Source organism: Pogona vitticeps, chromosome 2 (genome assembly GCF_051106095.1).
Source record: "Pogona vitticeps strain Pit_001003342236 chromosome 2, PviZW2.1, whole genome shotgun sequence".
In the NCBI taxonomy this organism is placed as follows: Eukaryota; Metazoa; Chordata; class Lepidosauria; order Squamata; family Agamidae; genus Pogona; species Pogona vitticeps.
The window spans coordinates 236,348,140-236,371,425 of record NC_135784.1 but is presented as its reverse complement, the minus strand read 5'-3'; the positions used below and the strand labels follow the sequence as shown (position 1 = coordinate 236,371,425).

General features: G+C 39.2%; 1 protein-coding gene across 2 annotated transcripts in view; it reads right to left on the bottom strand.

Moving 5' to 3' along the window:
* PCSK5 (proprotein convertase subtilisin/kexin type 5) overlaps positions 1 to 23,286 on the bottom strand; it is a 357,644-nt gene that overhangs the window by 111,998 nt on the left and 222,360 nt on the right. For both annotated transcript variants that reach the window (XM_020787785.3, XM_020787784.3), the window contains exons 13-16: positions 13,339 to 13,475; positions 2,723 to 2,866; positions 1,999 to 2,101; positions 1,009 to 1,202 (exon numbers count right to left, since the gene is read on the bottom strand). In XM_020787785.3, coding sequence (XP_020643444.3) covers positions 1,009 to 1,202; positions 1,999 to 2,101; positions 2,723 to 2,866; positions 13,339 to 13,475 — 578 coding nt within the window. The remainder of the gene's footprint in view (positions 1 to 1,008; positions 1,203 to 1,998; positions 2,102 to 2,722; positions 2,867 to 13,338; positions 13,476 to 23,286) is intronic.

The window sequence follows — 23,286 nt, the reverse complement described above, 5'->3', positions numbered from 1 at the left end:
TCATTGGAAAGAAATACTGTGTAATAAAGTTCGATATAACTGTGCAAAACTCACAATAATGCTGAAAAATACCAAGTTATTTTTAACATTTTAAAAACAAAGCCCTATGTGCTGTTCTTGACAGCACATATCAGTGAGTCTTATAACAACAACTTGCTTTGTATAGATATGTATTTACTTAATCAGGGATTGTGTTGCTGATAGCATTTTTACCATAATCTACTGGTTTTCCATTGTGGTGATTTAGGCTTTTGCGTTGAATATTGTGCTAACCATTAAGATAAAAGGCCAAATTGCCATTTAGCAAATGAAATTGTCATTTGGAAAGTACGTCAGCTCACAATCCAACCTAACTCAACCCAATCAACCAACCTGCGGGTGTGACCCTTGCTCAGTTTCAAATTAACTCAATACAGAAAATCTATTATCGTCATATTCTCCTGCCTTAATTCAGAAAATGGGCAACACAATTAGGATAGATTAGATAACAAATCCATGAAAAGTCACATTCTGCTTGTCTCACAGCCTACAACGTCTGAGAGTATGAGAGTCCATTCTTGATTGCTGTATCAAAAGTGCAGAACTGTGTTTCACAGAAGATCCATCTGGCATCTAATTGATGTAATTCTCTCAAAGACTGAAGCCATTTATGTTTAACTGGGTATCTGCCCTAACAGGTGGTTGATTTTAATGCATCCTTTGTTTGTTTGTTTGTATGTTTGTTTTTAAAATCGCTTTTCTTACTTGCATTGATTTTATTATTTATTATTTATTTAATTTATATACCACCCACACTACCCAGAGGTCTCTGGGCGGCTTACAACAATGTTTAGGCTGTATTTTAAAAATTCTGATGTAAGGTACCGTAAGTATCCAAATTAAAACAGAAAAGCATTGTATAAATAACATCACATTACTGTACAAATTTTCAACATGAGATCTTCCAATTAATTCCCAAATTATATATAAAAATTATATATATAAAAAAAATATATATAAACAACTTACTACTATCCAGATAAAATCCATCAGGGCAGCTACTAATACAGCTCTGGGTTTCTTCATTGATATAGTAACCAAGTTTACAGGTATTACACTGATCACTGTGACTTCCAAAACATGTATCACAGTTGGGTGAGCATTTTTTGCAGCGTTTCTTATCTGCACTGTAGTGACCAGGTGGACAGTTGGGAACACAGATTCTACATTGTACAAGACAATAAAAAATGGCATTATCACTGAATTTGGCAAAAAAAAAAAAAAAAAAAAAGGAACAGAGTTCCCTAGAACAGTGTATTTCCAACCATGAGAGATTATCTATGGAAATACAGCCTGCGTATGCATAAACCAAGCATTTTTTTCCTTATGTCTTAAGTACAACACTGTCTATATTCCCATCAACTTTTATACTTCTTTATTCAGTGCATAACAAATGCCAGCTTTGGGAAAAATTAAATCCTATTCCACAATTATTATTTATTGCCATTTCAATGCATATCTTGCCGTTTTGTACACAGTAAAGAAGAAACTTGAAGAAACAACAATAACAATGTAATAGAAACATATTTTAAAGACAATGACATTTAAAAAACCCTCAGTAACCAGAGCATTAAAAAAGGAAGAACAGATGAAACAAATACAAAGCACAAAGAAAGATTTCAATTCAAATATATAAAGATAAGCAATGAGCTAGCTTATTGTCTGACTAGCTCATCTGCTGATGCCAACAATTGAGAGTTATGTTCTCCAGGAGAGGAGTCCAGACTGTGTGTGCTTGGACAAGCTGCAACATTTCAGCATGCTTCCAGAAGGAAGGACTGCTCAATGGCACATGCTTTTTTCTTCCAGGTTGGAAGCCTTCTTGGCCTAAGACAGGCCACGCTCTGGCCTACCTGTTTGTTGAGAAACTGCCTGTTGGAGTTCCCAGCTAGCACTGGAGTTATTTAAGCCTATAGTTTAATGTGGTATGTGTGTAAAACACAAACATTATCTTCCTACCGTGTATTGTTTTTTGATTTGTAGTAGTAGTGTAGACAGTCATTGCAATGATCTGGTCCAGGCCCACCACATCCTACTTTACTACATTCTGCATTGCATGGACCTGTCATGAAAGGTTAAAAAAAAAACATCACTGTCATTATTACTCATTAACTATTAGAAATTAGTTGTGCTCAATCATGTACTTGATTGGGCAGTTGAGAGGACAAAAAATTGAATTCATTCAAAGACTTCAATAATCTGTAGCTCAAGTGGTCTCTTTTCTGCCTTTGAGTCATTATCCAAAATTTTTGTAAGTGCGGCATATTCGAAAGAGTCTACTAAGGCTTAACACAAATACACTGATGGACAAAGCCATAATGAGCAGTTTTGGTGCCTGTGGTGTTGCTGCCCTATTTGTTAAGCTTGAGTCATGTGAGACTGACATAAACAGAGAAAGCACTGAAAATCGGGAAGAAACGTCTGGATCTAAGCATGCAACAGCGATTTTGGTTCCACATCCTGTTGTTTCCTTCTGCCTGGAGAGGAGCAGCTACACCCTTAGGGCAGATGGGTTCATGCCTTTCCAGCAGTAAATACCAATGGGAGAAGTTCACATCCTTCTAGCAACAAATTTTTGCATTCTCTGCATTTCAACACCCTGGATCAAAGTCCCTTTCTCCTCATCTTAATTATGTCTCTGCTGATGAAAACATTTGACATACAGTATAATGCCCAGTGTTACCTGCATAGTCATCTGCGCCATAATCTTCCGTGGGTTCTTCTATTGGACTTGAGCGTACTCGTTCAGCTTTTGGAAAATCATTCCTTGGTGAGTAAGGCTGAACAGAGGTCCCATAAAGTACCAATGACCATTCTTTCAATTTACCTGGATGAGAAGCACACAAAAAAGAGATACTACAAACCATTTTTATGCATTAAGGCTGGGTTTCATCAGAGGGTTGTTGTTTTTTTTTGTTGCATCATGAACTGGTTGAGTTTCAGGCAAACTCCTGAAACTGACCAGGATCCCTCAGTTCTGCCCCCCCCCCAAAATCAGGGGGTGGAGAAGGACAGTGCTAGGAGAAGTAATGTCTGAAGCAGCAGAAATGACAAAAGGGGGGAATGGGATCGATGAAGGCTGGTTCCCCCTCTGAAGTTGCATCTGAGTGCACAGGCTGAGGAGGAAGCCATCTTGGCAAAGAGCTGGGAACACCCCCAGCAGAAAGTGAAAGAGAACAAAAGGATGTTGGAAATCTCAACCAGAATCTGAGTAAGTTAAAATAGTTATTTATCTAAGGAAAATCTTCATGGACCCAAATAACTACACATAAAAGAGATAGATATAAAGAGTCAGCAAAATGGACTTTACCTTTTTAAAAATCTTACTGTCATGGTAGAAGCAAGCCCCACCCCCTTTAATTTGGATCGGGAGAAGAAGAGGAGACAAGAGAGAAAGGGAGAAGGGGGAGAAAATTACCTTGTCATGAAAGTAGAGCAATCTAAGATAAAAGCCTCGCTCCTGTGACTATTTGAAATATTGATATAAAATCCTATTTACTTCAAAGCATTGTGGATCCTTTAAATTTTTATTGTTGTGACTTGTCAACTGTGAGAACTTTCTACCAGAGGGAAGCTCCACCTCCCTCTTGGATCAGGCATGTAAATAAAACTGAGAAAGAAAACTAAGATTACAGTGACATCTGCTGACAGAAGACCTAAACAGAATTCCTTATTTACTTAAGAAGATTGGGGGGGGGGGGGAATCAATATGTCAACAAAAGGTGGAAAAGAGAGAACTCAAAGAGGCTCACTAGCCACAGGATCAGAATCTCAGTGGGATATTGGGGAAAGAGTCATTTAAGGACTGGCAACAGAGTATTCAAGAGATGTTATCAACAGGACTACAGCAACTACAAGGAGGGATGGCTCAGTTATGCATACAAATGAAAGATTTGGGGATGCAAATGACTGATATTAAAACTCAAATTACAGAAAATAAAAAACTAATTGGCAGAATAGATGGGACATTAAAAAGAATAGAGGAAAGACTGGAGACCTTGAATACAGAGATGGGAGAGCTAAAAGAGGAAAGCAAACAAGATGAAATTACTCTGTTAAATCTACAAATGGAAAGAGCAAATGCCATACTTAGATTCCAGAATCTACCAGAACAAAAAGGAGAAGACACAGTGCAAGTGCTTACTACTTATTTAGTATCGCTCATAGAGATGCGACCATAGGATGTTCAACAAAATATAGACACAGAATGAAGAATTAATACAGAATACACCAGGAATAAAAATATCCCCAGAGAAATTCATGTTAAATTTACAAGAAAGATCTTTCGAGATAAGGTTCTAAGAAATATACAAAGTAAGGAACATAATAGAAAATATAAAGAAATTAAGATCTTGAAACATATTCTGTGGCAAATAAGACAGAAAAGGAGACAATATGAGGAGTTGACATCCCTCTTGAGAACAAACTCAATTATGTATAAGTGGTTGGTGACTGAAGGTGTCCTCTTTGAATTCCAAAACTGAATGCAGATTTTATAAAAACAAAGGAGAAGTGGCTGGGCAGAAAAAAAGGAGAAAAAAGCAGATGAGAAACATGAAGATAAATCAAGTGGACCATTAGGATCAGAGGCAGAAAGAAGCTCGACTTGAGCAGAAGAGCAAGCGAGAAGCCCTAAAGGAAAGTGCGCTATAGAAAAAAGAAGATCCAGGAAGAGGAAAGAAAACCTCAACAATAAAAATTGACAAAATGAATAAAATGGTTAAAGACTGTAGGATATACAGTGGTGCCTCGACTTACGAACATCCCTACTTACGACCATTTTGAGTTACGACCAGCTCCGGCTGCAAAATTTTGCTTCTATTTGCGACTGGAGCTTTCACTTACGAACAGAAAAAGGCAGGGAAAAAAGGCAGGAAATTCAAATTGCTAACTGTAGGTGGTGACAAGTCTGCTTCTTTGTAGCTCTTTCGCCCCAGCAGTTAGAGAGTGTGCGTCGGAGGAGGTTTGGAACTGCCTCACTTCTGCTCCTCTCTCTCTCTCTCTCTCTCTCTCTCTCTCTGTGTGTCTGTGTGTGTGTGTGTGTGTGTGTGTGTGTGTGTGTGTGTGTGTGTGTGTGTGTGTGTGTGTGTGTGTGTGTGTGTGTGTGTGTAGGGAGGCTTCAGGCTGCCTGGTACGGTAAGGTGCTATTTTCTGCTTTTTAAAAACTGTTCTGGGTGTTTTTGCAGTGCGGGTTTGAGCTGGGGGGGGTTATGTTTCTGTGCTGTGATGGGTCTTGGGGGTTTGTTTGTTTGTTTGGGTTTTTTCCCCATTTCCAATGGGTCTTGGGGGTTTTTTGGCTTTTTTCCCCATTTCCGATGGGTCCTGGGGTGGTTTGTTTGTGTTTTGGCTTTTTCCTCCCCATTTCCGATGGATCTTGGGGGGTTTGGTTGCTTTTTGGGGGTTTTCCCTCATTTCCAGTGGGTCCTGCATGCTTCCCTTGCTTTTTCCTTTGTTTTCTTTGCATTTCCAACCTGCCCCATTTGTTCTCTGTCCATTTCTGATCTGCTCTGTTTGTTTTCTGTGCATTTCCAATGGGTCTTGCACACTTGATTGCTTTTCTTCCCCCCCCCTTTGGCCAGAAGGGATTAATCACATTTCTAATGAGTTTTGCATTTATTATTTTGTGTGTGTGTGTGTGTTATTTTTTTCTTTGGCCGGAACGGATTGATTGCATTTCAATGCATTCCTATGGGAAATGGTGCTTCAACTTACAAACATTTCAAGTTATGTCCATCTACTGGAATTGACTATGGTTGTAAACCGAGGCACCACTGTAATGGGTATAAAATGGTAGAAGATTATTAATGTTTAAAAATCAGTAACTATTAAAGTAAATGCAGATAAGATGCAGATAAGATGTTTCACAGATATATGATTTACTGATGGTACACAACGCCAACTAAGTTTTAAAAAAAACGATATAAAATATTTTTAAGTGTGGGAAACATTAAACACAGGAGACTTTTATTATTTTTGGTGGATATATAGGGAATAATTTCATAATTACTCAAAAGATAGACTAGAAAGCATGGATTAAAGGAGAATGTGAAGGTCTAATCAGGGAATAGATAGATTAATAACTATAGTAATAACAGAAAACGTGCTGTTTTTCCTTTTATCTTTTTAGTATAATTGTACAAGTTGATGTAAATGTACTATCTCTCTGGAATTTTACACTTTACCTATCCATACTTACCCCCTAACTCTAAATTCCCTTACCCATAATCCTACCCCCGTTGAAAAGAATAAAACCTGAGAAATTGAAGCATCTTAAATTTTCAACGTTGTCCCAATTTTAAACAGAAAAGCAATGTTTGAACTGTAATGGTTATGCCTTATAAATATCATTATTACCATTGTCACTAACCCTTTGAACAAACCTATTGATTACAAATTTGTAATCAATTATTTGTCTGCAAGGCATCTTTTACTAACTTAGGAGAGGGGTACCTGCATGCCAACACATACTATTGTTATTATGAAGTATGCTATATATTAAATCTCTGCAATCTTTTGGCACCAACTTACAATTCAGTATGGGGTTAGTCAGTGGCTCTTTTGAGGGTTCTAAAATGTTTTAACCTGTTTAATTTTTCCCAGACTTCTGGAGGTGCATGGTGCAGAAAATTAATTAAGCTGTTAGGTCACTTTGCAAGGATGTATGGAAAAGCAGCAGCTAAGGTGCTTTAGGGCCTCCTTATGGCATCTTCATTGTGACTAGGAGTCCCCAAGTCCTCCAGCTGCCTGGAATTATGAAGTACCAGGAAGAAGTGATTCTGCCTGGCCTCTTCAATGTATGGTTTAGAGAAGAGTGTTGTGATTTCTTTATTTATTTATTTTATTTATATCCCGCCTATCTAGTCAACTCAGGACCACTCTAAGTGGCTACCAAACATTTAAATGCTAAGCTCGGTTAGCCTAAATCTCACCTATTCAGGTGGGTCAACTCTCTGCCACTATTGTTTCCCTCACTGTGATGGTGCAAATCCTGTTGTTGCTGCAATAAAAAAAAGTTGTATCTCAGTTTGCATCTCCGTATATCCACAGCAAAATGATTCACAGATACAAGTTGCTGCTCTGGCCTGCAGTGATGGCTGGTGAAATAATGTGTTGATTACCACAGGGAACTCCTGTGATGCTTCAAGTGTTGGTGGTGGAAGAAGAAGAGGGAATTTCTGTTTAAAATTTTAAGGAGACAGTAGCCACCAAAGTGAAACACCATTTCAACACATACAGTGGTGCCTCGTATAACGAGTGCACTGTTGAACGATGAATCCGCATTGCGATGCGGATTTCCCCATTGCTAATGCAAGGGCATGCTCGCATTACGATGGGGGAACAGCTGTTCAGCAGTTCCAAAATGGCTGCCGGAACACAAAAAATGAGTGCCGGTACACCCAAGATGGCCGCCGGGACTCTCAAAATGGCCACCAGTACAACCAAGATGGCCGCCAGAACACAAAAAATGGCTGCCGGTACACCCAAGATGGCCACCAGAACAAAAAAAATGGGCGCCGGTACACCCAAAATGGCCGCTGGGATGCTCAAAATGGCCGCCGGTACACCCAAGATGGCTGCCGGAACAAGGGAAAACATCGGAGAACTGTGAGTTTTGGGCCCATTTGGAACGCATTAAACTTTGTTTAATGAGTTCCAATGGGTTTTTTGGATCCGTTTTACGATGTTTTCCCATAGCAAAGGTTAATCCGGAACGGATTAACCTCGCTATGCGGGGCACCACTGTAGTTGCTAACTTTATAATCATCACTCCTGGTGCCGGCATCTGGCACCTGTATAGGATAATTATCCCAGTATAGCAGTGATATGGTTGCAAAATGCTGTCTGTAGTATTTTCTGTTTTAATTTCTTGGCATGTAAAGCTGTCTGTAGAAAATCCTCCCTGCTATCTTTCTTGCGGAATGCATGGACGCAAAATCTGCTGAAAGTTTCATTGTACAGTATTACTGTGAACTGTAGGCTCTAAAATGTAAATCAGCAAGGCAGAACAACACTGTCTAAAGTATCAGAACCAGAGTTTACAATAATCTGTTTCTGATGACAAGAGGCACAGAATCTGGATTTTTGCTGGCATGCCATCTACAGATTCCTGTTTTTTCTGCAAATACCCTGGCTGAGCTCACAGAGGCAATTTTGTGTTTGTTGTGATTCCTCTAATTGCTGCTACTGGAAAACTCAAAAACCACCCTAGGGCCACATTGCTCAGACCAAAAGTTTAAAGCTATGATAATAATGAAGTATCTCTAGTTTATCAGAGGCATCACATATGCTGCAGGTTACTATATGAAATCTAACTGTTCAATTCTGGTGTGAGGTCTTTGAGGTGCTAGTGTGTGTTCTTTTGTAACTTTGGCATGGAACGCAGGTCACTAACTGATCAATAAATGTTGACCAGATCATTACCTTATCAACAACTTATAGCCATGCCTGGCCATAGCTTTAAAGATTTTCAGCCTTTGGTGCAACAGAGACGGTTTAGAATGGTTTGTACCTGGAAATTGATGACTCCAAATGGCTCCAGAATGTGCTGGGGGAATTTCACTGTCAGTGCAAACATTTTCACTAAAATTGTTGTGACCAATATACTAAATGGCAGTCTCACATCTTAATATAATGCTCTTGTTCTCAATCTTCTCACTAGAATGCTCTACCAAAGTCTCCTTCGATTCAACAGACAGTTCCAAGGAACACAGCAGCAAATTAAACAATGGAAATGTATGATAAAGAAGACTCACTCTCAATCTAATAGAAATTTACAGTCCGTTTTAAGGTTTATGTTGTGCCAATGATAGGAAGAATTAATTTATTCACCACCACCATATTATTTATGCAGAATTCAACAGCAGAGGCTATTACAATGAAGACTAATTCTGGCTGCATTGACTAACCCTTTGAAATTGAATTGCCTGCTGTAAAGACTATAAATGTATTACTGACTGAGGCTGCAAAGTCAGTAGTATTGAAGAAGGCAAATATCTGTTCATTTCTAAAGCAAGTTATGCATGATGCAGCAATGGGTTGCAACTAATCTCATGTCAAGCTTTGGTCACCTTGGTGGATGACCTTTCAGGAAGAAAATTAAAAGGAAACCAGATATTTTATTCTAGGATGTATTATTATTATTATTATTATTATTATTATTATTATTATTATTATTATTATTATTATTATTATTATTATTATTATTATTATTATTATTATTATTTGCTCCTACACAAGAGTAGTTGCCTTGGACAGAATAGGGATTCTGTTGGGGCACCACCCACCCCACTGCACAATAGTCTCCCTGCCTGAGCTGGCTGATTTAGTCTTGGGTGTTGTGCTGCAGTTGCCTTGGCTTGTTGTGCTGGGCAACTTCAACATCCATGCAGATGTCTACCATGACAACCATAGTTCTATTCCAAGTAGTTTCTGGGCCCACTCATGTTGCAGGACATACTTTTGACATGGTTTTCTATAATGGGCAGGATGGTGATGATCTGGGTGTGCAGGAACTCCTTTGTAATGGACAGGTCACTGCTTGGTAAGGTTTAAATTTATTGGAACTCTGAGCCACACGGGGTGGGGGCCCCAATTAAAATTGTTCATCCTAGGAGACTGATCTACCCAAATGGTTTCCTGACAGCTTTGGGGGAGTTTCTGGCTGTCTTGGCAGGTGATTCTGTCAAGGCCATGGCATAATCTTTGGAATACAGAGGTGGCCAGAGCTATTGACATGATTGCTCCTAAGTGCCACTTTCCATGGAGTGCAGTCAAACCGGCTCATTGGTTTACTAGGGAACTGGGGATGATAAAACAAGTGGGACAGAGATTAGAGCAACAATGGCAGAAAATGTGAACCAGATCTGGATCAAACACAGATCAGAGCTCATTTGGATGCCTATTCTGTGGCAATTCTTCTTTGCCACCATTGCATCTGCTCAGAGCCATCCACCAGAGCTCTTTTGGGTGGTCAAGGACCTGTTGCACAGATGGTCACAAGAAAAGGAAAATGATCACTCAATGGCCTTCTGTGAAGAGCTTGCATGGCACTTTGCAGATAAAATCATTCAGATCTGCTATGACTTACTGTAGATGCTGCAGTTGACATAGGCCCTGTTGATATAACTTTGGCCCCTGCTTGTCCTGTTATAATGGATATGTTTCAGTTGGGGCAGCCTAAGAAAGTGGAAAGCATCTTTAGAGAGATAAAAGCCATCATGTGTGTACTGGACTCTTGCCCCTCTTGCCTTATAAAAACAGCCAGAAACTAGCTGACGGGGTTAAGGAAATGCTTGAATGCTTCCTTCCAACAACACAGGGTACCAAAATGTTGAAAGGAGGCAGTAGTAAGACCTTTGTTTTAAAAAACCCTCCTTGAATCTCATTGTATTGGGTAATTATTGGCCAGTCTCCTATACTCCATTTTTGGGCAACGTTTTGGAGCATGTGGTGGCACCCCAGTACCAGAGGTTCCTGGATTTAGGTCAGTAATTCCCAACGTTGAGTAACCTAAGTGTTTTTGGGCTGTAACTCCTAGAAGCCTTCACCACTAGCTGTGCTGGCTTGGGTTTCTTGGAGCTTCAGCCCATTTCAATCTGGCTTCAGGCCTAGTTGTGGAACATAAACAGCTTTGGTCACCTTGGTGGATGACCTATGCCAGGAACTGGACAGGGGGAGTGAGTCACTGTTGGTTCTGCTGGACCTCTCAGTGATTTTCAAAACCATTGGCCACAGTATCCTTCTGTGGCACCCTTCTCGGTCTCGGAGGGTCTTCTGGGTCTTACAATGGCTCCAATTCTCCCTGGATGGCCAAACTCAGAAGGTAGAATTGAAAGAATCTTATTTGACACCCTGGACCAAGAAACCAGATTGGACCAAGAAATCAGATTGGCTCCCTCCAACTTGTCTTTCTGTTGTCAGGCAAAGAACTTGCTTTACAGGCTGGCTTTTAAGTAATAAACAGGGGCTTGGGGAACACTCTGTTTTTGAAATTTAGGTATTTTTAATTTTTTTAAAAAATAATTAATATTGTTTTTAATCTTGACCAATGTTGCATTGTTTTTTAATCAGCCAATTCTTGATTTCTCTCTTATTTTTCCTTCTTTATTTTACTGCTGTTGCTGTTTGATTATTATGTATTTGTCTATGTTTTTATTATCTGATTTTATATTGGAAGCCGCCTAGAGTGGTCCGGTGGGCCAGATAGGCGGGGTATAATTCAAATAAATAAATAAATAAATAAATAAATAAATAAATAAATAAATAAATAAATAAATAAATAAATAAATAAATAAATAAATAAATAAAGTTTTGTATGACATTTTTTCATGTATTACTGTATTATATGATTTTAATTATTGTGAGCCACTTTGGGTCCCCAATGGGGAGAAAGATGGTATATAATAAACAAACAAACAAACAATCAGGCAAGCAAGCACTCAGGCCAGGTTTTGAAACATGCACATTACAATGGCCTTTGTATATAACAAAAACAAAGGAGGCATGATCTGCTAATTCCAGACTTCCCAGCGTTCTTTGGAAAAGTGACTATCAGATCCTCCTGGATCATCTGTAATGGTGGGGACACGATTGCACAGCGATTGCACTATCTCCTGCCACAAAGTAATCTTGTAACAACTCTTCTCCCCCACTAGCTTTGTCCTGTATGTTGCTATAAGATTATATCTTTTTTCTATATGTTCCTTAATATCAGCATGTAGCCATATGGGGAGATTTTCCGAAGCCTTATTCTTTGTTAACAGATCTGGAAGCTCTGGTGGAGTCCTCAAATGAGTGCTTCTATGTGTTTGGGGGAACAATACATAGAAACTTACTCCTGACAAGAGAAATATGCTAATGAAACACTGACTTAAGCAAATGGGTGTCTCAGTTGTTTCACATTTATATGAATGAGTTACAGTGATCTGCATGCAACCTGTGTTGCTGATTGACATTTAAGTGGCAGCAATGGCAAGACCTTCTTTGCCAAGTTCACCTGATAAATGGATTGTGGTTGTTCCTCTTAAATAATTTTGGCTCAATTTTTAATGCCTTAATAAATCTGTTTTTTGATTATCACAATCTATTCTGTGTACTGTATAATGCTTTTATAAATGAATTGGAAGTTCACAGATTCTTGCAGCCCACCTTTGATAAGAATTAGTCATAGACAAGAAGTAGCTCAAAATTTTAGTTCAGCTTCACTTATGGTGCTTATCTCCTTTCAAACTCAACCCAGATCCTTACAAGGCTGTGTCCAAAAGAACATCAGGAAATGTCTTCTCTTATAGGTTCCTGACATATATTTAGATATAAAGGAGCATCAATCCACATAACACATAATGAAATGCAACCTATGGTTTCAGACCTATATATAAAAAAGCAAAGTGTGCTGCTTATATACCACCCCACAGCGCTTTAAGCGCTCTCTGGGCAGTTCACAAGTTCATTATGCAGGCTACACATTGCCCCCCCCCCCAGCAAGCTGGGTACTCATTTTACTGACCTCGGAAGGATAGAAGACTGAGTCAACCTTGAGCTGGCTACCTGGGATTGAACCCCAGGTTGTGAGCACAGTGTAGGCTGCAGTAAAGCAGTTTAAACACTGTGTCACAAGGCTCTTATAACCTATGCCATTTATGTATCACTTAATAAAAATGATTTTAAAAGAATTTCTCCTCTTCTATATTTGATTTGAGCTCAGACTCATACTCCAACTGTTTTGGCTTCATGATATGTTTGTTTTGCTGGCTTTCTGCTGCTCTCAGATCTTAAGAAATGTTAGGTACATAAAGAAGACATCCAGGATTACAAATGCACATGCTAAAATTCGTACTTTTGTATATTTCTGCACTAGTATTTCAATCTAAAAATATGCCTATTATATTTATGTTAAGTTCCTCTGATTCAAGAAGTCTATTCTGGCTGAGACTAACAACTGGTTTTAGCCCAAGAGACGGCAGAAAATGGACTGTGGTGTGCTGACAGAAAATACATTACAAAAAACCATTGTCATTATTTTCCAAACCTTCCAAAATCAAGGAAAGACTAGAAGAATTGATAATATCCATTGTTAAAGTCATATATAAATTCGAAGATCTCTGTGCCCCAACCACCAAACCCGAAGGACAAAATCAGAAAAAAAAATCTAGTGGAAAAGATGACTGGCCATATTTGCCCCAGATAAAACAGAAATATGTAAGTGTAATTGTTAAAATAAATTTAATTTGAATAGTTATTAATGATTTCTTCATCACAGAATGTAGAAGCATATTACCAACAAAATAATGGAATTAATACCTGGAGTTTTGACATTTCTCAGTTGTGACGGGGTATCATAAATTTCCAAAATCCAGTCTCCAGCTGCTTTTTCACCCCAGCAATGAGTAGTCATGAACTCCCAGTTTTTAAAACCTTCCATGGAATGGTCAAACACCCTTTAAAAGAAACAATAATAATATAAATTAACACATATAGAAATAAGATACATGTATTGTCAAAACCTGATAAGAATAACTGACTACCCCAGGGTTCGTACAATGATTTATAGACCTCTTAGGCAAAGAGAACAGATTCCATGATTCATCACAGCTGACATCCCAGTAAAGGGTTAATCCCAGAATGAAACCAGACCATCAATAATAAGCTTTTCCAGACACTGTTGTGATAATTACAGGCAATTGCAAAACTTGTGAATTCTGTGCAAGTTCTATTTATTTACATGATTTCTAGGTTCCACATGAAAAACTAATAAAGCCATCATCATCATCACCACCACCACCACCACAACAACAACAACAGTTTTATAATTGTAAAACAACAACAATTATAGGCACATATGCTTAAATAAAAATGTCATACAGTTATGTAAAAACTATAGGCTTAAAATACTTCAGAAACTATAAAAACTGAACATAAGCTTTGGATAAATAAGTTGAAAAATACATTTCAACTGTAAGCATATAACTATATAAAGTCCAGACAAGAACTTTATTCATATTTAAATCAAAAACACAAAACCATTAAAACACAGGAGCTCACAGCCTACAAAGGCAGAAAATACGTCTTTATCAATTTCATTTAAACGCAAAAAGCAATATAATTCCAAAAGCTTTCTTAAAAATACATTAAATAATATCAAAGTTCTTATAATAAGAAAACACAAAATAAAAAGCATTATTTAGCTCTAAGCATGTTGTTAACACACAGGGAATTTTTTTTAATTACGCGCTTAGGCAGTTAGGATGAATGGCTATCTGCTGTTATCTCATGGCTGTTCTCAGATTTTTCATAAGATAAAGCTTGTCTCCTTTCCATTCCTTTTGGATAAAGTGTTTCTCCATATATAGCAGTGTGTGGCTGCTCACAATTTATAGCCAAGTGCCACATCAGAAATCAAAATGAACTCTGCCATAGTCTGGCTCCCTCAGCCAATGAGAAGCTCAGATTTTGAAGACAGCAGGATATGCTCATCTCAAGGATTGCCCTTCCCAGATGGAGCAAAGTGCTTGGCCGTCAAGGTCAGAGTAACCCCCCTCCCTTGAGCTAATGCATGTTAGAATGATGTAATTTACTGATAATGCAATTCATTAATATTACAGAATATATTATTTTGACTCTTGTCAAAGCACAGTTACTATTAATCATGCGGCTGAACCCTTATAAAATAGGTGACACCTTCTTTCCCTTCTTTACTTGCTTATCAACAAACAGCTTACAATAACATTCATCCTTTTCTCCTTTTACACTCTTTTGTAAAAGCCTCTATTGCACAAAATATTGCTGTTTTCATTTGTTTAATACAGGTTTCCACATCTATTTTGTGCTATTTCTTTGTTAATTAACATTATAGGTAAAACACAACACAAGCAGTAATTTAAATGCACTTCCTTTTATTTTCCTGTCATCTTTATTTCATATAATGTAAGCCCTCAGTTGTTTACTTTTTTCATTTCAAAAATGCACATGTAACTGAATGAGCTACTTCTGCCCTGTTATCCTCTCAGTTTTTGTTCCAAAAACAGGCGGCTGTTTTGTAAACAATATTTCCAGCTATAGTTTTCAATAACACTTTCACTTTTAATGCATCTCTCGGAAGCAGATTTTAAAAGGCAGTTTACATTTTTAAAGCAACACCTTTGCAATTTTTAAAAATTCTAACACTATGTATGCATACATAGATGGACATCTATATTTCTGAAGATCTATAATTCTGTTGGTGTGTGTATTGAGTCCGCAGTATAAAATATAATAAATCTACATATTTAGTTCCATTTGTGGATCCAGTTACAATCGCTATATAATGCCTGTTGTATAATGCAATTTGTAGCCTGAACCCACAGTTCACATTCATCCACTCTCCTGCTCTCAACATATGGAGCCCCTCATGCATGCATACACATACACATAAAAACATGAGCACACACAGAGAGACATCTCTTTCCCCTTTCTTCCTCACAGAACTTACCAGATCCTCTTTCTTCTTCTGAATTACTGCTAAATTCTTTCTCTCTCCCTCTCTTTTTTCCCCACACACATGCAACTCCCATTCAATCATGCACCCAGCCATATTTTTGCTGGCCTCTCTGACTCTACTTCACGCTTCTTTGATGCCTCCTTCTGGCTTATCGCTATCTAACCTAAGTGCCTATGCTGCTGTGTCTCTTTACCTCCCAGAATATTGGCTTCAAGACACTGGTTCCATTTTTTCTATAAAGGGAAAGGAATGCTGAGCAGAAGGAGCAGTGATGGCTGGCATAATTTTGTGAGGCTGGAAAAAAACATATGTTGCACCGATATTAAGTCTGATTGTATGAAACTATTTTCTAACAGTGACAAAATGTGTTTTTTTCAAATGCTTGCATATATGTAACAAATTACTACAGTGGTGTCACGCTAGACGATCACCTTGAAAAACGGGTAATCCGCAAGACGATGGGTTTTTGCAATTTAGTGCTTTGCAAAATGGTTTTCACTATGGGCAATTTTCGCTGGTCGATGCTTTGCAACACGGGTTTTTTTTTCAGGACAGTTTTTTGCAAGACGACAATTTTGACAGCTGGGTCCACAGCTCGCAAAATGTTTTTTTAGGGACGGTTTTTCACAAGACAGTGATTTTGACAGTTAGGTCCACACTTCGCAAAACGATTTCTCTATGGGCGATTTTCGCAAGATGATTTTTCCCCCATTGGAATGCATTAAATGGATTTCAATGCATTCCAATGGGGAACCGCATTTCGCAAGACAATGTTTTCACAAGACAGCGATTTTCACGGAAGGAATTAACATCGTCTTGCAAGGCACCACTGTATAGGCTTTTTATCTGCTTTATACTGGATTGCCTTTTCACCTGAACTATTCTTTCCTGATTTACCACCACCCCTTCCCTGAGCGAGATTATAATCTTGGTATGAAATAGAGGGTTTGACCCCTTGCCTTCTCCATGGTCATAATCAGAACTACTCCTCTCCATGCATGTGCAATGGGACAAAAGCTCCTACTGGTATCATATAGCAAGGAAGTACAAGGTGTGGGGGGTGGTGGCGATTCTGACTGCACCTGTGGTCAGGGCAGGTGCTAAAACCAGATCAATGCTCTCCAGCAGCAAAGATGGTGAGGGGAAAAAAAATCTCAGTTGAAGATCTAGGTATCATACTGTGGAGGAACTCCAGAAAATCCATGTTTCTTTGCTTTGTAATTATCCACCCCTTTGCATTGAGGCAGAATGCCCTATGGCTGAATTCCAAAAGCCACACTGAAATGATACCTTTGGTTGGCCAACCAGAAATTTGCAAGTGTATAGAAGCACCAAAACAAACAAAAACCCAAACACACACACACACACACACACAAAAAACAAGTTTTGGGGAACACATTTCCTTTATCAGGTGATAAGTGGGAAGATGAATTGGAGGGAAGAAGAACTGATTTTAAATCCTTGTTGGCTACATGTTATGCCAAGATGTGCTGGAGGAATGATGTGACAGACAAAGGAAGGGATTTCATCAAGTGGTGCAGTGTTCTTAGGCTTCATCTAGGGTAGCCCACAGACTCACCAAAGACTGGAAAATTAAAAATTTTAAATTAAAGTTTAAACCACAGTTCAGTAATCTTGGCAGGTCCTCTCCTTCTGTCACTGCCATTGTGGGTGCCAATGCAACAAAGATATGCATCCTTAGAAACAGCAATGCAAAATCATGGCTTCAGACTAGGTCCAATTGCTCTCAGTTATGCATGACTGTTAGTTTAATTACACAAAGAATGGGAAGTCCTCCTGCAAGGAGGTGTTGGATACTTCCTTCTGCAAGCATGGAAAAAGCATAATTGCATGCATGAATGCGAGTTGTGCAAGCCTAGTGGAACAACTGGTTCACTATGATTTACTATAACTCTCAGGTTTTGTAGAAGTTCTTCATACTAGATCCACTGAGGGTTAGCAACAGAACACACGTTTACAGGAACATATTTTCACAAGTTGTTCCCCACAGATTAAGAACATACGGTTACTATTATAAATACACCTATATATGATACAACAGGAAATGAAATGTATGTGTCTCAAAATATTAATTTCCTATGAGTTATATCCTTCCTGCCTGGCTCATCCATTTGTGTTTTGTGATTCTCTCAGAAGGACAGACAGCTGTAGTTTTTCCCAGTGTGTTCCCACACCTTACATCCATCCACTACATTGCCAGCATTCCTTTTGGGAAATGCCTGGATATGTTATCCTGTACACTACATCCTTCCTGCCCATGTCTCTTATTTTTGCTGTATTTATTTTCTCCAGAAAATAATGGATTTTTGATTAAGATTACAGTCAATAGCCATATAGTTATGAATAATTGCCACAAAAGTCAGTATGACCCACCTCTGAGCTGCCAGTTTTAGGACTGAACTGGAAGGGTACATTGCATTTGACACTGTATGCTAAAAGGCATAGACTAAAGAATCCATCTTCATCTCAGAAAATATGAGCACTATTCTATCAGATGAAACATGTCTGATAACTGCACTATTTTGCTGCTTGAAAAAAACAAAAGTAAATATATTCCTTCCTTCTGCTTTATCTTGCTGCTTCTTAGTTTCTACCAATACTTACACCCACCGAAGGAAAAAGAAGTATTTATTTTTCATTCACAGAATGCCTGCTTGAAATGATGCTAATGCACTGCAACAGGTCTTGTTTCTGTCAATTATGTCAGTAGGAACACTCAGAGGCTTGTGGGGTGGGCACTTGTCAACATCTACTTCAGACAGATCTGACAAAGGTATTCTGTAGCAAGGAGCCTGGGGAACCTATACGGAATTAGTAATTGGGAAAAAAGTTTTAAAATAAGGAAAATACTGGAGATTTCTACTGAAAAGCTAGAATGGAACATTGCAAATCAAGTAGCTAATGAAAAATAGCACATTGGAGGGCAGAATTGTACTTTATACACCCTTGCTGGATAAAATCTGCAGTTTTACTCTCTGGTCAAGAGGGTTTCAGTCATGCAGCTGACAAAATCAATAACAGATGGAATTGGTTCAAATGAGAAATAAGTGTTTTTAAATGGTAAATGTAAAAAAATCAGCTCAGAGGAACTACAATCCAAATTCCCATCTACCCTGGCAATGTGCTTCCAATAGTGGCTGCCCAGATCCTCTTGGGAACTCAAAAGCAGAGTGTAATAGCGGTACTCACCTTCACTCTGTTCTTTCTCCTCTGCACCTGATTCCCAGATATATTTATTTAATTGATTTATTAATTTATTAATTAGTTTGTTTGTTTGTTTGTTTGTTTGTTTATATCCCGCCTATCTGGTTTAGTAACCACTCTAGGCGGCTTATATAATGATATAAGCCTTTGAGGATATATGTTCTCCTTCTTAATATTAGGGCTAATAGCTGCTGTCACATCTAAGCAACTGTCATACAAATAGTTTATTATGCAGGACAGCTGCAGTCCTAAGAACAGCAACTTCCATTTATATATGGCTATTCCTCACTGCACATAGTCCACATATAAATCATAAGGTCCACTTATTTCTGCTGAATACTTTACTTTTCATCAATTCAATTAATTGTGAATATGATTTCTCTATCAGACACTGCAAATGGTGCTATTGTTTTTCAAAACATCTACCGTTTTTGCCAGCGTATAAGGCGACTGGGCATATAAGACGACCCCCCAACATTTCCACTTAAAATGTAGAGTTTGTTATATACTTGCCATATAAGACTATCCCCTCTTCTGCATGGGTGATTCTGCTTTGGCTGCATCATGGGGAGAGTTCGTTTTGCCGCTTTTGGTTCCTTTCCCTGGGAGAGAGTGAGGGTTTGCTGGAAGAAGGACAGCATCGGCGCCGAACAGTTGACTGTCAGGAACCAGCAGAGAGGCGGCAGCCATTTTGGAGAGGCAGCAGCCATTTTGAGAGGCAGCATCCATGTGGTCGCATCTCAAAATGGCTGCTGCCTCTCTGCTGGTTCCCGACAGTCAGCTGTTCCCAGGCTACCAAGGAGGAGCTCCGTCTACTCGGTCTTACTACCAGGTAAGTTACTTCGCTGTGAGAGAGGGAGGGTTTGCTGGAAGTGCACCCAGCGTATAAGACAACCCCCCCCCCACTTGGAGGCATGTTTTTCAGGGCCAAAAAGTCATCTTGTATGCCGGCAAATACGGTACTTTCAAATGGCACTTAGTTAGAAATTGTTTCCAAGCAGCAACCTATCCAACATATATTGTACCATAACTTGAATGCCACTGGCATTGTCATAACTTCTTTTCTTTGCTCTATACTTAGATTTTAGATTTATTTATTAATGTTTACCCTCTCTTTACCCTTTTTTCATGAGCCCAGTATGCATATGCATGATAGACAATGTAGTTGAAGTAACACTGTGGTCATATTTTCTTTTTTGACATCCAGATATTATATTTTATGTGGAAAAAATACCCATCAGATGTTCTGTTCAGGTGGTTTTGTCTATTTAAAATATTTCTATGCCACGCTTTTGTTAAAATTACCCAACATAGGTTAAAAAGAATTAAAACAACTTATAACGTAAGAAGCAACAAGGGCAATCAGTATCCAAAATATTTTGAAACTTGAGCAGATCAGATCAATGGAACTTGAAGACAGAATCAAAGTAATAACAGTAAAAATCTAGATAGCCATAAAAAGCCAAAAGGAAAGTTTCACAGTATGTTCATATTACTGTAATACACATTTGGCCTAAAACGTCTTTCACTGCAGATTTTTCATGTAAACATCTCTCTTCTAGGAACTTATCAAAATTTATCAAAATAGGCATATTCTTGGACAGATGGGTTCAGTGTTAGCCATCTCTGTTATCATTCCCCACTCTACCCCTTTCTTCATATCTGATATCCTGAGCAAGCAGCACTGCACTGGAGAAATCTGATTTTGGTGAGGTGGTTTCAAAGCCTGGGCATCCATCTCTATACATTTCCAGCTGACACTAGAGCTTGTTGGTGTCTGTCGGCTTGTTGCACTTGTGCAAAGCTGACAAACCAAAATGCCAGGAGCAAAAGAAGGGACTGGGGAGGGAGCCAGTAGGTATATATGCACTGGACTCTATCACCCCATTAGTGGTGGGGTGGTGACATGGTGGCGCTGCGGGCTAAACCGCAGAAGCCTGTGCTGCAGGGTCAGAAGACCAGCAGTCGTAAGATCGAATCCACACGACAGAGTGAGCGCCCGTCGCTTGTCCCAGCTCCCGCCAACCTAGCGGTTCGAAAGCATGCAAATGCGAGTAGATTAATAGGAATCACCTTGGTGGAAAGGTAACAGCGTTCCGTGTCTAAGTCACACTGGCCATGTGACCACAGAAGATTGTCTTCGGACAAACGCTGGCTCTATGGCTTGGAAACGGGGACGAGCACCGCCCCCTAGTGTTGAACACGACTGGACAAAAATTGTCAAGGGGAACCTTTACCTTTTACCTATCACCCCATTTAGAGTGAGGCAGAGAGAGGATCACCAGTGTTGTGAATTGTGAGTGTTCTTGAAGCACAAGCCCTGGCAGCAGTAGTGCACAGTCTGGAATAATAGTCATTGTAAGCTGGCAATGAGCATTCAAGAAGGCTCAGAGTATCCAGGGTGTAAAAAAGCCAGTGTCGTGTGGCATATGTGGTGTAGGTACAGTAATATCAGATACATATCCTAATTGGAATGATGCAAGTGCTACAGCTGCTAGGCACATTTTGCTGTTAGCCCACCACCAAAAAAGTATGGTGCAATGCATTTCCTTGCCTCTGAGTTCCCATATTTTCTGGTCAGTCAGGGTTTACCCAGATTCTATGAGGATTGCTTTTGCACCCGTTTCCACAATTGCTGGCCAAGATAACATAATCTACAAGCTATCACATCAGAAAGACCTCTCCCCCCATAACAACACAAAGAAATCACAAGAGTTCACCTGTAATTTCAGGTTTAGACAATTGAGTATCTGGCTAACATATATTTTGTTCAAGCACATGGCTTCCACATTGACAGGTTTAGGAGTTTCCAGGAGTTTAGGAGCAATCCTCGTAGAATATGGAACACATGGCCAAGAAAAACAGGGCTGAGTCCAAATAAATTTGACAGTTAAAGCAACAGCTTAACTCTTTCTGATATAATCAATGGGATGTCACAATATTTAACTGTGGCTGGATTCTTCTATAATTGAAAAAGCAAAAGCAGATGTGCTGGCTGTAAGAGGAACACACCCACCCACAAAAACATTTCAGTGCAACACCAATTGAAAGGTCACAAAAATGAAAGCAAGACTTGTCTGTTTTGTAACTGTTTCCTGACCTGATACAGGTGTTTACACTAATAAGAATCTCAGCATGGCTGTTAAATGAATTTCCATAGGAGGACTAGGCTGAACCTTGTGTATCTTTCTATAGCTTTATTTTCTGGGAATGTCTATGTTTGACAGAAGTTATCATGGTCCTGCTGGATGAGTCCTACAGTGAGGATGATCTGAAAACTCCTAAATCTGACATTCTTCAGATTGAAGGATATAGAATCTGAATATTCAAAAGCTTCCAAAGACATACCCATGTTTTGCTGTCACAGCATATTGGCAAAATAAAGATCAACCATTTTACAGTGGTGCCCCGCTTGATGATTACCCCGCTCCATGACGAAACTGCTTTACAATGAGTTTTTTGTGATCACTATTGCGATCGCAAAATGATGTTTAAATGGGGAAAATCTGCTTGACGAGGATTGGTTCCCTGCTTCGGGAACCAATTTTTCGCTTAACGACGATCAAAAACAGCTGATTGTTGGGTTTTCAAAATGGCTCCCCGCTGTGCTAAATGGCTCCCCGCTGTGTTCAGGATGGATTCTTCACTTTACAGGCATCGGAAAATGGCTGCCCTATGGAGGATCTTTGCTGCACGATGAGGTATTTCACCCATTGGAACGCATTAACCGGCTTTCAATGCATCTCAATGGGCTTTTTACATTCGCTTGACGACAATTTCGCTTAACAGCGATTTGAATGGAACGGATTACTGTTGTCAAGTGAGGCATCACTGTATTTCAGTTTGAGGAGGAAATCTTTGATCCATAAAAGCTCATACTGAAATAAAATGGCCAGTTTTTAATATGTTACAATATTTAGGGGTTTTCCTTTCCTTCTTTTCTTTTCCCAATATTCCAAAAGACTTTGGGCCTGTGTTTGAGTCAGAGGAGGTACATAAACAGCCTTTGAGTCTCTGAGCATGGTCAAGACAAAGGCACAAGTCCAGCTAGAAACCCTGAAACAAAATGATGGTTGTAGGAAAAGAGACCTTAGGAGAAGAGGCCACCTCAGATGTAGTGTGTCATTGAAGGAAGCTCTTTTATCGGGTGAGAATCCTGCAGTTGACCTTTACCTGCAGCTGAGCTCCAGCAGTTCAGATATGTAAACTTTAGGCTTGGATTGGCTCTTCATCTCACCTTGCATTTTAACCCTTGATCCGTATGAATGACATTCTGAAATAGTTCGTTTATGCTTCTTGGACTCTTCATGTCTGTTTCAGTGATATTGGACTGGCTTGTCTTTGGATTGCTTTTGAACTCTGGTTTTGGCTCTGTTGCATGTGATTTCCCCAACTTTCTGGCAACCTTCTGTTTGCTATTCTCTGGAACCAACCCACCAGGCAACACGGCAGAGTCAAAGAAACGGCAGACTAGCTATGTAAACCAAAACAGAATAATTGGAAGCATCCAAAATCACAGACATAATGCACAGATCCAAAAGTGAGGG